At 49.1% G+C, this 16034-nt stretch overlaps 1 protein-coding gene across 1 annotated transcript; it reads right to left on the bottom strand.

Moving 5' to 3' along the window:
• Nucleotides 1-703: 703 nt before the first annotated feature.
• On the bottom strand, nucleotides 704-13106 carry mfap1 (microfibril associated protein 1). The gene is made up of 9 exons (XM_078532393.1): nucleotides 12925-13106; nucleotides 8089-8305; nucleotides 7333-7462; nucleotides 5524-5711; nucleotides 3826-3934; nucleotides 3325-3485; nucleotides 2818-2977; nucleotides 2254-2343; nucleotides 704-1166 (listed from the first exon to the last, which is right to left on the bottom strand). Exons 1-9 carry the CDS (start codon nucleotides 13004-13006, stop codon nucleotides 984-986), a joined length of 1320 nt encoding a protein of 439 aa, XP_078388519.1. The 5' UTR covers nucleotides 13007-13106; the 3' UTR covers nucleotides 704-983.
• Nucleotides 13107-16034: the final 2928 nt, after the last annotated feature.

Below are 16034 nucleotides of genomic sequence, written 5' to 3'. Positions count from 1 at the left end.
AATGTTAAAGGGCGATGGTTGGATTCTCTCTTGCTGGAGATGGTCGTTGCCTGATACTTGTGTGGCACAAACGTTACTTGCCACTTGTCAGCCCAAGCCAGGATATTGTCCAGGTCTTGCTGCATTTGGACATGGACTGTTCCAGTATCTGAGGAGTCACGAATGGTGCTGAATGTTGTGGAATCATCAGCGAACATCCCCACTTCTGACCTTATGATGGAAGGAAGGTCATTGATGAAGCAGCTGAAGATGGTTGGGCTGAGGACACTACAGAGCACAGCCTGACCATTCAACTCAACCAGTCCATGCCGGCAGTTAGGCTGCACACAAGTCTACTCCTCGAGCTGCGCCCGCCCCCTTCATTTCACCCTATCTGCATACCCTTCTATTCCTTTCTCCCTCATATACGTCAGATCAAATTCCCTTCTGAAAGTTAATATTGAATCTGCTTCTACCACCCTTCAAGCAGTGCTTTCTAGATCATAACAGTGTGCTGATATTTTTTTTTGATTGTTATATTTTAATTTCTATGTATCTTGGGAAGGGCGGGGGAGAGGGGAAGCAGGAAGAGATTGGATAAATTGAATCCAGGGTACTAATTTACAATGTGCAGACTCACACTGCATTGTTGCCTGAACACAATGTTCCTCCCTCAGGAGGATATGTAGCCCAGCTCACAAGAATGAAACAAGGAGATTATAAATAAATTCACTAACTTGCAATTTTTAATCCTACTCAGCAAAACAACAGGGAAAAGGATACATGATTGCACAGATGTAAACGCTCCAGAAAAAATGTAACTTAAACCTGCTTTCTTAAAAACACGCAAACAGTATGTTCACCGGAGGTAACAATATTTTAACAGACGATTACTAAGTTTTAGAAACTGGAACCAGCTGTGGTAAAGGGTCACCGTGCAAAAGATCTAATGCTTGGCGCAAAACAAAGTTCATGTGGCCTCAATGCCCTTTGCCCCCCCGAGATTACGTGGTCTTCCTCTTCTTGGCTGAGGGCCTCTCAAAGACGTCACGCACGCCAGCCGCCCGCTGCTTGAAGAACTTGCTGTTCTGAGCAGATTCCTGGGCCCATGCCGAGTCAAACGAGGTGGTGTCTTGGTCGACCAGGTGAGTGTATTTGGTCCGGCCTGAACGACCAAAGTTTTTGACCTGATGGAGGGAGTGAAACGTGGCCCCAAATTCAGTTTAGCCAGCCAAGCATTTTCATTCAAACAGCAACAAAGCAAATTTCACACAAAGTACAGGAAACGTGCAGCCCACCAGTCACAGAATCACACAGCGTAGACAGAGGCCGTTCAGCCCTGCATGCCTGTGCTGGCTCTTGGAATGAGCTATATAATTCGGTTCACTCCCTGCTCTTTCCCCATATCCCAATTTTCCTTCAGGTATTTATCCAATTCCCTTCAGGAAGCTCCTGTTCACTCCTCACCACCCATTCAGGCAGCACATTCCATTTCATCATAACTCACGTTGATAAACTTTCACCTGAAAACTTCCGATCACCATTTTCCCCCTTGGTAACTGAAATCTCTAAAAGTCTAAATGAAAGGTTTAAAACAAAATAAAAGCTTAAAAAAAAAGAACAAAATGTGTTGGAGTTTCTGGTGTCCCCCGTTATCAGCTTGGATTCCAGCACACTCAGCTTTCTCTTTTTATTTGACTTTCTCATGTGGGGAGACATGACCCAGTTAATCATTCTTTACATATGATGAATCATGTAGGGAGCCACTGAGATTCTCATTCCCCTATCTTTCACAACAGGTGGTTACGGCGCTAGGAAAGTGCACAGAAGTGGTCAGTTGACGTCTGAAGGGCAGCAGTTTTAAAGCTCCATCGAAACGTATGGTATTCTGACTGAGACTCCACGGGAAACACAAAGCCAGCTTCTCTCTTTCAAATGTTGAGTGATGTGCCATGCATTTTGTTGGTAGAAGCGTCGGTCAGTGAGAAAGCGGGTAAGTTCCCCAGTTGAGCCTTGCCCCTCTTGTCCTGGATGTCCTCAGGGTCCAGCAGGACCTCAGCAGCATCGTCCAGCCACTTGAGTGCGGGAGCATTCTACTCTTCCAGCTGACCCCCAGCTTGTTTCTCACTCTCGTACCCAGAGCTGTTTATCTCTGAAAACCAGTTACTTTGGCAGTGCCATAGGATCTCCCCAATACCTGCCTTAACCCTCCCCCTCCCACAATAAGGGTGGGACCTTATTGGTCCCACCTCAGGTAATCCAGGTGCACAGTACCTGCATGACTTTGGGCAGGATGGTCTTGTTGAAATGATCCTCCAGCGTTGGGGAACTGAAGTCCCGTTTGTACAGATCCTCCTCTTCATCCTGTCAGACAGTAAACAAGAGGGTCAGTTAATTTAGCACACTAGAGGGAGTTTTACATCTATTAACAAGTGGTGTATACTCCCAGGGCAGACAGATAAGGTTTGTAACAAAATAAAACACATCAAATTCTGTCCATGGCCCATTTTTGCAAATAATCAGCACATGCTCAAAGATTCCTCGACAGATCATGGCTCTCATCTCTATCTCTCAAAGGTGCTGCCTCTCACTGGGGCCTGGAACCACGTGCAACAGCAGCCCTTTGTACTCGTCTGAATGGCCATTAATGTCAGTGAGTGTCAGCAGGCTATCCAACTCTGGACGCCATCACACTGGAGCCCAATCACCACAAACAGTTTCCAACACAAGTCACTAGGAGCGTGAGCACAGGCTGATGCATCTATTACTGGCACTACCAGGGAACCCCCAAAACATTGGGGCTTGCGTTTAGTGTCAGCTGAAACCAGCTCCACTCACCATGAAGAAGGCTCCTCTGTGGTAGTATTTCTGCAGGAACTTGTATTTCCCTTTGCTGGCTTTGTTGGTGATGGCTTTGCTGTTGGCTCGGAGCTCTGCTCGCCTCTCCTCCTCTGTCAGGTTATGCATTCGGTCAATCTCAGCTTTCTCCTTCTCCATGCTGCAAAATGGGAAGGTCATGAAACAAGGAATGACCCTTTCACAATCACAAAATAATCACTTCATCCACACAGAAAATCAGATAGGGGGGGAAAGCAAGATTAATTTTATTCAAAGTTAGCATTATCATACTCACTTTATATAAACACACTGAAGTAATGTACTGATAGTGGACACGCTGCTCAAAGAAATGCCCAGCTAACTTGTATATTGGATAGTGATTCAGTAAAGAGTGAGTTAGTTATGCAGCATATATGCTGACATATTTCTGCAGGGTTTAAAGGGAATGGGGAGGGTGTTGTAGTAATGAAGAGGTGGTGGTATATAGTGATTAAATACAGTACTCACGATTCCCGCTCCTCTCTGTCCCGTTTAATGCGTTTAAGTTCCCGAACTTTCCACGACTCGTATTCCTCTTCATCGTTCTCATCATCGGTGTTCAGTGCATCGAGAGCCGACAGTGTTCTCCGTGACTCCTCGATCTCCCGCCTGGCCTCCTCTTCCACAATCTGCAAAATGCCACGACAACGCTTGGTAGTACCCCATGGAAACCACTGATACTCCTCTGCCCTCACTAGAATGGTCTGCCATCCATCCCCACCCACTGGTACTGCCCTTCCTCCATTAGTGCCATCCCAATATCCAAAACTAGACCGCCAGTCTTATCCAGTCACTGTGCCACCACCACCCCCCTCCCCCACAGCATGCTTCCTGCAGTGGCACCGCGCTGCAGAGCACAAATCCAGCCCAGGGTATTCCTAATCCCTATCCTGTGACCTGTGCTGGAGGAGGGCAGGATTTCACAATGCACACAGGAAGCAGTGCAGATCTGCAGCCTGCGCTCAGTACCTTCAGCGTGTACTTGCGTTGCTCCTCGCTCAAACGTTTTGCCTCCTGCTCCAGCTCCTTCTGCTTTACGGCCTCAGCCTCACGTTCCTGCACAGTAACACGGTCCTTTCTGGGGAAAATCAGAAGGGGACGTTCGTCAAGAAGTCCTGCACAGATTCGCTCATAATACAAAGCTCAGATAAAAGAAATTGGATAAAATAGTTTTTATATCCCCAAAGCCAATTTGTTATAAATTAATCCTTTCACAGGGTGAGAATGTCACTGGCTAGCCCAGCATTTATTGCCCATCTCTGACTGCCCTTAAGAAGCTGGTGGTGATGCTGTCTTCTTGAACTACTGCAGTCCACGGGGTGTAGGTACACCCACAGTGCTGTTCTGAAGGGAGTTTCAGGAGTTAGACTAAGCGACAAAATTTTAAGTCAGGATGGTGTGTGACTTGGAGGGTAACTTGCAGCTGCTTGTATTCCTATGAATTTGCTGCCCTTGTCCTTCCAGGTGGTAAAGGCTGTGGATTTGGGAGGTGCCGTCGAGTTGCTGCAGTGCATCTTGTAGATGTTAAACACCGTTGTCACTGTGCATCAGTGGACAAAATGATTGTTTAAGGTGGTAGATGCGGTGCCAATCAAGTAGGCGGCATAGTCCAGGATGATATCGAGCTTTATGAGTGTTGTCGGAGCTGCACTCATCCAGTCAAGTGGAGAGTATTCCATCACATTCCTGAATTGTGCCTTATAGATGATGGACAGGCTTTGGGGAGTCAGGAGGCAAGTTATTCGCTGCAGGATTCCCAGACTCTGACCTGCTCTTGTAGCCACAGTATTTATATGGCTGGTTCAGTTCAGTTTCTGGTTTCTGGTAACCCCCAGATTGTTGATAGTGAGGGATTCAGCAACAGTAATGCCATTGAATGAAGTACTTTAAGTGTAGTCACTGTTGTAATTTAGGAAACACAGTAGCTAATATATGCACAGCAAGATCCCACAAACAGCAATCTGATTATCAGCCAATATGTTTTATCACTGAGTGAGGGATAAACGTCTCAATACCTTGTCACCATCAAACACTCCCAGGACAGGTACAGCACAGGGTTAGATACAGAGTAAAGCTCCCTCTACACTGCCCCCATCAAACACTCCCAGGACAGGTACAGCACGGGGTTAGACACAGAGTAAAGCTCCCTCTACACTGTCCACATCAAACACTCCCAGGACAGGTACAGCACAGGGTTAGATACAGAGTAAAGCTCCCTGAACACTGTCCCCATCAAACACTCCCAGGACAGGTACAACACAGGGTTAGATACAGAGTAAAGCTCCCTCTACACTGTCCCCATCAAACACTCCCAGGACAGGTACAGCATGGGGTAAGATACAGAGTAAAGCTCCCTCTACACTGTCATCATCAAACACTCCCAGGGCAGGTACAGAAGAGTTGAATAGAGTCAATCTCCCTGAATTACTCAACATGCCTCAGCTTCATTCCCAGAAGAGCCTCCCTTACTGCACTGGTTTGACAATGTTAATACTTCTGGCGCAAGTCAGCTAATGGCCCAAGTGAATTAATAAATTTTACCCTGATTGTTGGTAATTTTAACCTGGTGTTGTGCCCTTTGCCCCCACACACTGCAGGCTGTTTTCCCACACTTGCTGCTTTGCATGAGAAAGTTTATGGGTTGCCAGCTTTATAGATGATCCATACCTTCTTATAAAGACAGGCTTTAGCCTTGGTTCAGTCTCGTCCTCGCTGTCTGTATATTCCTCATACTCAGACTCCTCTTCCGACTCTTCTCCAGATCTGCCTTCATCCTCCAGTTCCAACAGTTCCAATTCCTCATTCTCTCTCTCCTGAGCTCGCTGTCTCATCATAGCACGACGGCGTTCAATTTCCTGCCAGGGTACGAGAGGGACAGCCGTAAATCTGCTTGGGCTCCTGACCTTCAATTACTGATCAAAGCTGTCCACACACAGTCACAACTCAACTAAAGTTAACAACCTTTCCACTTGCAGGAGGACCAGAAGTGAGGCCATCATTTTAAGATAGTGACTAATAAATCTAATCGGGAATTCAGGAGAAACTTCTTTTACTGAGAATGGTGAGAATGTGGAACTTGCTACCATAGGGAGTGGATAAGGTGAATAGAGTCAATACATTTAAGGGGAAGCTGGATAAACACACGAGGGAAAAAAAGAATAGAAAGATGAGATTGAGACGAAGTAAGATTGGAGGAGGCTGGTTGCAGACCATAAACATCAACACAGACCAGTTGGGCTGAGTGTGCTGAAAATGATTTCTAAAGATAACCACCATCCCCTGATCCAACGGACAATAATTCATTTCTGTCCTCTCCCATGGCCCTAACCTTGTCCAACCAGCTTTACCCAACCTACATGCAGTTCCTCAGGCACTGACCATCTCCTGTTCCCTCAGTCAAGTGGCCTTAATGTGTTAACCTGGATAGGTTATTTGAATGTGGGAGGCATTCAAAGCCTGACCATGTCTTCATCACACCACACCCTCAAATGTTGCAGCCAGAGCCCTGGTTCTTGCATTGCTCAAGGGAGGTTGAAGCTAACTGCAGTCTGTCTACTTGCATTTCAGCTGCAATCAGTTAACTCAGCAAAGGTGCCAGGTCCTTCCTGGGCAGGGCTGCCCAGTTTTACACCCGATACCTACATCCTGTGCCAGTAAGTAACTTTGGGGGAATAGTCCAGGGTCATACACCCACCAGCCTGAGGGGCAACCGATGCCAGCAGCTGCAATCTGTCTGACGTGCACAGCACAGAAGCAGGCTATTCAGCCCAACAGGTCAGGAAGGAACTTCTCCCCTTGGTGGAGGGATCAATAACCAGGGGGCATAGATTTAAGGTAAGGGGCAGGAGGTTTAGAGGGGATGTGAGGAAGAATTTTTTCACCCAGAGGGTGGTGGGAATCTGGAACTCACTGCCTGAAAGGGTGGTAGAGGCAGAAACCCTCATAACATTTAAGGAGTATTTGGATGTGCACTTGCGATGCCATGGCATACAAGGCTATGGGCCTAGTGCTGGAAAATGGGATTAGAATAGTTAGGTACTTGTTTGACTGGCGCAGACTCGATGGGCCAAAGGGCCTTTTTCTGTGTTGTGCTGTATGACTAAGACTCTATGAGGTCAGTGCTGTTGTTTATGCTCCACCCTACTTCATCTCACTCTATCAGCATATTTTTCTATTGCTTTCTCACTTCCCCTTAAATATATCTTATTTGCTTCGACCACTCCTTCCACTGTCATTGCCCAGTATCATTCTGAAAAAACTGGTCAGCATCTAAAGAAGAGAGACAGGCCTGTGATTCCGCTTAGAATCTGCACTTGGGTTGGGGTCTGCGTGTGTCCAGTAATTGAGTCTCCACCCAATCTGTATCCAGTCTATTCACTCCCACACATTGACTTCTGCCGTCGGTCCTCCTGCTTTTAAAGGTTCACTATTTCCCGTTCATTGTTACTTAAGTGCTAGCGCGAGACCCAAACACACCTCATCGTCCACTTCCTCCTCCTCTTCCTCACTGGTGTCCTCCCGATCCACATGCCATGGCTCACCCTCGTCCTCCGATTCCGCTTCCATCACCACCTCGGGCTCAACGATCATCCGATGCCGAGCCAGTCTGAAGAAAGGCAAAAAGAAAACACAACCGTCATCTTCTCCAGGGAGCAACAGAGCTCGAACACTGAACATTACTTCATTGATATAGCCCTTTTCACATCCTCAGGACATCCAAAAGTGAATGACTTGCAATGTAGTCATTGTTGTTAAGAAGGTAAATGCAGCAGCCAGTTTGTCCATCCCACAAGCAGCAATTTAAATAAATGCCCTGTTAGTCTGTCATTTTAGTGATTTTGGTTGAAGCATAAATATTGGCCAGGAAAACAGTTGCCTGGGATATTTGACGTCCACTTAAATTGACATTTGGGTTAATATCGCATTTGAAAGATGGCATCTCTGACAGTGCAATCCTCCCTCAGTACAAGCCTGGGTTGTATGCTCATTTCCTGATCAGGAACAGCAATCCTAGTGACTTTTTAAAAATTCCTTAACTGAGGGGCAGTGAAACCACTCATCCCCTGGCCTTCAGCTGAGACCAGACATTTCACCTGCGACCTTCCCTGATCTGTGCAGTTCAGGTGCAGGCAGTATGTTTAAGGAGGAAGCCTGTAATATTATAAACAGAACACAATCAAATAAAAATAAATAGAACTTGGCTGACCCTGTGTGATCCCCAGAGTCTCTTACCTCTCCTCTACATCCTCGGAGAGCCGGTTCTGGAGACGCTTCAGACGGGGGTCATTTGCCAACTCCTCTGTCACCTCAGGCTCCGCCTCGGTGTCCTTCGGCTTCTTAACAAACTGGAAGTCCTCCTCCTCCTCGTCTGAGGACTCCATTGGCGCATAGTCGGGTCGCTTACCAGAGACATAGCGTTTCACCTTCACCTTTTCCATTGACACCTCACCTGGGCACAGAAGGCAGCTGTGTTTAGTGAAGAGCATTACCACAGTAACTGGAGAATCATCAGCAACATGAGATCGAAAGGGGACTGGGCCTCAGGTCTCCCACCCAGCTATGGCGTGGCTGAACTGAGATGACCTCAGAGTAAAGGTACCCCTAGATAGCAGCGACCACAATATGGTTGAATTTTACATCCAGTTTGAAAAGGAGAAGAGTGGGTCTAAGACTAGTCTCTCAAACTTAAATAAGGGCAACTATGTGGGCATGAAAGCTGAGCTAGCTGAAGTGAATTGGGATACTAGGCTAAGGGATAGATCAATAGAGAAGCAGTGGCAGATGTTTAAGGGTATATTTCCAAATATTCAGAATATGTATATTCCTAAAATTTCTAAAGGGAATACCCACCATCCATGGTTAACTAAAGAAATTAAAGAAAGCATCAAACTTAAGGGAAAAACATAACTGCGGAAAGATGAGTGGCAGGTCAGATAATTGGTCAGAATATAAAGAACGGCAGAGAATGACTAAAAGATAATCAGGGGAAAGAAATGGAGTATGAGAAGAAGCTAGCTAGAAATTTGAAATTAGATAGCAAGATTTTCTACAGCTATCTAAAAAGGAAAATAGTAAGAAAGTGAGTGTTGGTTCGCTAGAGAATGTCAGTGGGGAGTTAATAGTAGATAATAAAGAAATGGCGGATGAAATGAACAAATATTTTGCTCTGTCTTCACTATAGAGGATACAAAAACATTCCAGTAATAGCTGTAAATCAGGAGGTGGAAGGGAGAGGGGAAATTGGTGAAATTACAATCACTGGGGAAGCAGTACTGAGCAAACTGATGGAGCTGTGGGCTGACAAGTCTCCGGGTCCCAAAGGACTTCATCCTAGAATCTTAAAAGAGGTGGTTAATGAAGTGGTAGATGCGCTGGTGTTAATTTTCCAAAATTCACTAGATTCTGGAAAGGTTCCATCAGATTGGAAAGTAGCAAATATAACCCCTCTATTCAAGAAGAGAGGGAGGCAGAAAACAGGAAACTAGAGGCCAGTTAGCTTGACATCTGTTGTGGGGAAGGTGTTAGAATTGATCATTAAGGAGGTTATAGCTGGGCACTTTGAAAAACTCAAGGTAATCAGGAAGAGTCAACATGGTCTAGTGAAAGGGAAATCACGCTTAACCAATTTATTGGAGTTCTTTGAAGAAGTAACATGCGCTGTGGTTAAAGGGGAGCCTGTAGACGTGCTGTACTTTGATTTCTAGAAGGCATTTGATAAAGTGCAACATCATAGGCTATTGCGGAAAATAAAAGCTCATGGTGTAGGGGGTAACATATTAGCATGAATAGTAGATTGGCTGGCTGGCAGAAAACAGAGAATATGCATAAATGGGTCTTTTTCTGATTGGCAGGATGTGATGAGTGGAGTCCCGCAGGGGTCTGTGCTGGGGCCTCAACTTTTTTACAATTTACATCAATGGCTTAGATAATTAGATGAGCAGAGTGAAGGCATGGTAGCTAAATTTGCAGATGACACAAAGATACGTAGGAAAGTATGTTGTGAAGAGGACATGAGGAGGTTGCAGACAGATATAGACAGGTTGAGTAAGTGGGCAAAAATCTGGCAGATGGAGTATAATGTGGGAAAATGTGAGGTTGTTCACTTTGGCAGAAAGAATTTTAAAAAAGCAGAGTGTTACTTAAAAGAGAACAACTTCAGAATTCTGAGGTGCAGAGGGATCTCGAAGTTCTAGTGCATGAGTCACAAAAAGTTATTATGCAAGTACAGCAAGTAATAAGGCTAATGGATTACTACTAGGAGAGGAATTAAACATTAAAGTAATGGCGTTATGCTTCAGTTATGCAGGACGTTGGGGAGATTACATCTCGAACACTGTGTGCAGTTTTGGATCCCTTATTTAAGGAAGGATGTAAATGTGTTGGAGGCGGTTCAGAGAAAGTTTACTAGACTGATACCTGGAACGAGTGGGTTTTCTTATGAGTGTAGGTTGGACAGACTGGACTTGTTTCCACTGGAGTTTAGAAGAGTGAGTATATAATTGATTGAAGTGTATAATATCCTGAACGGTCTTGACAAAGTGGACGTGGAAAGGATGTTTCCTCTTGAGTCCAGAACTAGGGGGCACTGTTTTAAAATTAGGGATCGCTCTTTTAGGACGAAGATGAGAAGAAATTTTTTCTCTCAGATGTTCGTGCGATTTTGGAACTCTCTGCCTCAAAAGGTGGTGGTGGCAGGGTCATGGAGTATTTTTAAGGCGGAGATAGATACATTCTTGTTAGGCAAAAGAATCAAAGAATATCGGAGGTAGATGGGAATGTGGAATTCAAAATGCAAACAAATCAGACATGATCTTATTGAATGGCGGAGCAGGCTCAAGGGGCTGAACGGCCCACTTCTGCTCCTATGTTTGTATGAGACAGAGATTAAAACCACCATGGGCGAGAAGTCACAGAGCAGAGTTTGATGGAGGTGGAGGGAATCCATCACTGGAAAAACACTAGGATGGTACTGGGTGTCATAAGTGCCTGAGAGGAGGAGTGAGGGGTGAAACCAGTAAGATGCCTGAGAGAGACACAAAGGTGTGATTTAGTGATGTGGGTGACGGAGTGGAAAGTACAATCACGTAGGAAGGTTACAGGTTCCAGTCAAATCCAGATATCAATGCAATCTTCCACAATGAGCCTGTGACATTCCAGAGAGAAAGAGAGAGAGGGATGGCATTCGTTGATCTGTTATGGGGGAAGGTTGAGGTGAGCGGAATCAATCGCCAGCCAAACTGTCGCCTGGGCAGGACGGTCTGGATTGATTCCTCAATGGACACATCGGAAAGAGAAGGCGGGGGGATTATCCAGGGACAACAAGAGTTTCGGGCGGGGCAAAAGCACCCGAGAGGAAGGAAAGGCAAAGACAGGATGGGCCTTCAGTGGGATGTGATTCTCTGGGGGTGGGGGGGGAGAGTTGGCAGTGACTGGACTGGCCTCTGAGGCTGGAGCCGTTACCAAATAAACAACTTGTATTTATACAGCACCTTTAACATAGTAAAATATCCCAAAGTGTTTCACCAGACGACATCTTTCACTGAGTCAACAGCCCCCGCTCAGCCCCCAACTCACTCCGACCCCTCACCCCCCGGGCCCCTCGCTCGCTCCAAACCACACCCCCCCCCCCCCAAGGCCCCTCATTCACTCCGACCACCCACCCCCCCAAGCCCCTCGTTCGCTCCGACACCCCCACCCCGGCCCCTCATTCACTCTGACCCCACCCGGCCACTCATTCACTCCGACACCCCCCCGGGCCCCTCGCTCGCTCCGACCCCCCCACCCCACTCCCCCCCCCCACCCCGGCCCTTCATTCACTCTGACCCCACCCGGCCACTCATTCACTCCGACCACCCCCCCGGGCCCCTCGCTCGCTCCGACCCCCCCACCCCACCCCGGCCCTTCATTCACTCCGACACCCCCCCCGGCCCCCCGCTCGCTCCGACATCCCCCTGGCCCCTCGCTCGCTCCACCCCCCCCCGGCCCCTCACTCATTCACTCCGATCCCCCTGGCCCCTCGCTCACTCCGCCCCCTCCCCCGGCCCCTCGCTCACTCCACCCCCCCCCCCACCCGGCCCCTCGCTCATTCGGTTCGATCCCCCCGGACCCTCACTCACTCCGACACCCCAGGGCCCTCACTCACTCCGCCCCCCTTACTCACTCCGGCCCCTCCCCCGGCCCCTCACTCACTCCGGCCCCTCCCCCGGCCCCTCACTCACTCCGGCCCCTCCCCCGGCCCCTCACTCACTCCGGCCCCTCCCCCGGCCCCTCACTCACTCCGGCCCCTCCCCCGGCCCCTCACTCACTCCGGCCCCTCCCCCGGCCCCTCACTCACTCCGGCCCCTCCCCCGGCCCCTCACTCACTCCGACCCCTCCCCCGGCCCCTCACTCACTCCGACCCCTCCCCCGGCCCCTCACTCACTCCGACCCCTCCCCCGGCCCCTCACTCACTCCGACCCCTCCCCCGGCCCCTCACTCACTCCGACCCCTCCCCCGGCCCCTCACTCACTCCGACCCCTCCCCCGGCCCCTCACTCACTCCGACCCCTCCCCCGGGCCCTCACTCACTCCGACCCCTCCCCCGGGCCCTCACTCACTCCGACCCCTCCCCCGGGCCCTCACTCATTCCGACCCCTCCCCCGGGCCCTCACTCACTCCGACCCCTCCCCCGGGCCCTCACTCACTCCGACCCCTCCCCCGGGCCCTCACTCACTCCGACCCCTCCCCCGGGCCCTCACTCACTCCGACCCCTCCCCCGGGCCCTCAGCCACTCCCCCACCCCCCGGGCCCTCAGCCACGCCCCCCGGGCCCTCAGCCACTCCCCCCCGACCCCCCGGGCCCTCAGCCACTCCCCCCCCACCCCCCGGGCCCTCAGCCACTCCCCCCCCACCCCCCGGGCCCTCAGCCACTCCCCCCCCACCCCCCGGGCCCTCAGCCACTCCCCCCCCACCCCCCGGGCCCTCAGCCACTCTCTCTCTCCTCCCCCCCCCCCCCCCCCGGGGTCACTGTAACGACCGCCCGGGGCTCCGGCCGTGACTAGGCCTCAATCCCCTGGCCAGGCCCCCGTCACCTTTCTCATTGAGGACGGGCACGGCTCCAGCCGTGGACTGGATCGGCGGCTGTTTAGCGTTGAGACCGAGCGGAGCCGCCATGATTGCGCCGCCGGTTCCGGAGACAAAACTGGGGAGAGAAACGAAAACAATCGGAACAGAATCAATCCGCAAGATGGCCGCGGGGAGGCGCGTAGAGATGATGACATCAGAAAAGCGACCAGCCACGCCCCTCGGCCCGGTTTCTTTTAAGGGGCGGGCGGGGCTTAGTGTGAGGTAATACAATCAGGGGCGGGGCCAATGGATGGGCGGAGCTAGTAAAGTGGGCGTGGAATGGACGGAGCATGAGGAAAATACCCGGCTCACGGTAGTGGGCGGGGCTCTAAAGGGGATGGGGCGGGGCTTGCAGAATAGGCGTGGCTAAGGGTTAGGTTGTCTTTCCCAGGGAGCAGCCGTGGGTCTCTGGAGGGGGCAGGCAGCACCTGGGGGACTGGGTTCAGGGACAGAGGGCTTGGCCATGGAGACCACATGGTGTGAGGAAGTGGGTGAGCTACTGCCAGAAATTCACTGATGGCATCTGTCTGCACATTCATTGACTCCGGCAGCAGAGAAGGAGGCCATTCAGCCCATCATGTCTGTGCCAGCTCCTTTAAACCTATCCAGTTAGTCCCACTCCTCTTGCTCTGCCATGATTGAATGGCGGAGGAGACTCGATGGGCCGAATGGCCTAATTTCTGCTCCTATGTCTTATGGTCTCTTTCCCCACAGCCCTGCAAATTATTCCAGTGTCCTGGTGTCTTTAGAAAGTTCCTATGGAATCTGATTCCACCACAAATTGAGGTGGTGCCTTTCAGATCTTAACCACCCCTCTTCTGAAAATATTTCTCCTCATTTTCCCTCTGGTTCTTTTGCCCCTTGAGTCTGAAATTCATGTGTTTGAGTCCCATTCCATGGCTGACTTTCCCAGTACCGAGGGAGTGCTGCACTTCCAGAGGCAATATGTTAAACTGAGGCCCCATCTGCCTCTAAAGGGAGGCAGGGCACCTTGGTAATTTCAAGGAAGAACGGAAGGATTTTCTCTGGTGCCCTGGCTGGAGCCAAATTGGCTTCTGTGTTTAGATATTTTGACCATGGCAGTTCAAACTGGTTTGAGAAGTACTTTGCATAAGAACATATGAAATAAGGGCAGAAGTCAGCTATTCAGCCCCTCAAGCCTGCTCTGCCATTCAAAAAGATCATGGTTGATTTGTTTGTGTTTCGAATCCCACATTCTCATCCACCCCCGATAACCTTTGATTCCCTTGTCTAACAAGAATCTATCTACCTCTGCCTTAAAAATATTCAGTGACCCCGCCTCCACCACCTTCTGAGGCAGAGAGTTCCTAAGTCACACAGCCCTCTGAGAGAAAAAATTTCTCCTCGTCTCTGTCCTAAAAGGGCAACCCCTAATTTTAAAACAGTGCCCCCTAGTTCTGGGTCTCACCCACAAGAGAAAACATCCTTTCCATGTCCAACTTGTCAATCATTCAGGATCTTATATGCTTTAATCAAGTCACCCGTCACTCTTCTAAACTCCAGTGGAAACAAGCCCAGTCTGTCCAACCTTTCCTCATAAGACAACCCACTCATTCCAGGTATCAATCTAGTAAACCTCCTCTGAACCACCTCCAATGCATTTACATCCTTCCTTAAATAAGGAGACCAAAACTGCACACAGTATTCGAGATTTGCTAATGAATAAAGCCTTGAATAAACCAAGAGGCTAACACCAAATTTGGGTTTTCTGACTATAGCGGTAGCCTGACACTGGGACTTTGACACAAAATCTGCAATACAGCAAGTCCTCACTTAAAAGCTGAAATTGCATCCTGAAAATCACAACTTTATGTGAAACGACTTTAAGTGAATCATATTTTCTCATTAAAACCAATGTAAAAGCTGCAGTTAGGTTCCGTAGCATATTCCTCATCAGAAAAAACATTAAAACATTATACTCTTTAAGTTGAAATACTTTACATTACTCAGTTCCTATATTGGTAAATGAAATGACTTTTAAAATAAAATAAACTTAAAAATATAAAGGAAAGATGGTAACTTTATACTTACAGGACCTCTCGCTCACTGCCATTCCTGCTCACTACGCATCCTGTTCTCTGACCCTCCTGGTCGCTGCAGGCCCCTCCTCTCAGGAAGTTCCAGTTCGCGGCCTGTGTCGTTTCCTGACTCACTGCTGACCCACCAGACCCGTGGCCTCTCCCACCCCTGAACCCACCCTCTCGCTGCCGACCCCCTGGGCTCGAGGCTTCTTCTGCCCCGAACCCATCCTCTCGCTGATCCATCCTCTCACCAAATCTCCCCCTTCCTGATTCTCCTGCTTGCTTCTTCCCTCTCCTGGACCCTCTCTGTGGGCAAGGGCGCTGAAGATGAGCAGCGAGAGGCAGGAGGAGCACTTTCAGGAGGTAAGTTTCTTCAAGTAGTTTTGAAACAATGTTAATACAAATCTCATAATGCTAAACATCAATACAGGTCCCATTAACTGACATACATTAAAACAAAACCATGTTAAACGGAGCAACATTAAACAGGGACTTACAGTAATAGAGGATCACTGATGAAGAAACTTGAGGGGGTGCAGTAATTTATAAATCAATTAATAAATTGAATAAATTATGATAGTGATGGCAGGATGGGTGATGTGTTGCTACTGCAGCATGTGGGAGTAGCTGGACACCAAGGTGATCCAGAGCAAACACATCTGTAGTAAGTGTTTGCAGCTCAAGGAACTTCAGATCTGAGTTGAGGAGCTGGAGTCCGAGCTGCAGACATTGCATCACATCAGGGAGGGTGAAAGTTACCTGGACACTTTGTTCCAGGAGGCGATCATACCTCTCAGATTAGGTAATTCAGAGTAGGTCTGTGATCAGGAATAGGAGGGTGTGACTGCGGGTGAAGCAGGTTTGGCGACTCAGGGGGTAGCCTTTGAGGAGCCTCGGTCCCTGCAATTGTCCAACAGTTACGAGGTTTTTGCAAGCTGTGTGGATGAGAGTGGGGACCGCAGGGAGGATGAGTGAACTGACCACTTGGTACAGGGATCAATTCAAGTGGGGCGAGGAAATAGGAACGTAGTAGA

The sequence above is a fragment of the Cetorhinus maximus genome, chromosome 30 (genome assembly GCF_964194155.1).
Source record: "Cetorhinus maximus chromosome 30, sCetMax3.hap1.1, whole genome shotgun sequence".
In the NCBI taxonomy this organism is placed as follows: Eukaryota; Metazoa; Chordata; class Chondrichthyes; order Lamniformes; family Cetorhinidae; genus Cetorhinus; species Cetorhinus maximus.
Note: the sequence above shows the minus strand (reverse complement) of the source record. Positions and strands in the feature narration are given on the sequence as shown.

Coding starts and splice junctions, on each gene's coding strand:
- mfap1 (XM_078532393.1), bottom strand. CDS start 13,006: ATGGCGGCTCCGCTCGGTCTCAACGCTAAACAGCCGCCGATCCAGTCC. Junction 2,978..3,324: donor GACAGAGAGGAGCGGGAATC/GTGAGTACTGTA, acceptor CCCATTTTGCAG/CATGGAGAAGGAGAAAGCTG. Junction 1,167..2,253: donor TCCTGCCCAAAGTCATGCAG/GTACTGTGCACC, acceptor TCCCTCCATCAG/GTCAAAAACTTTGGTCGTTC.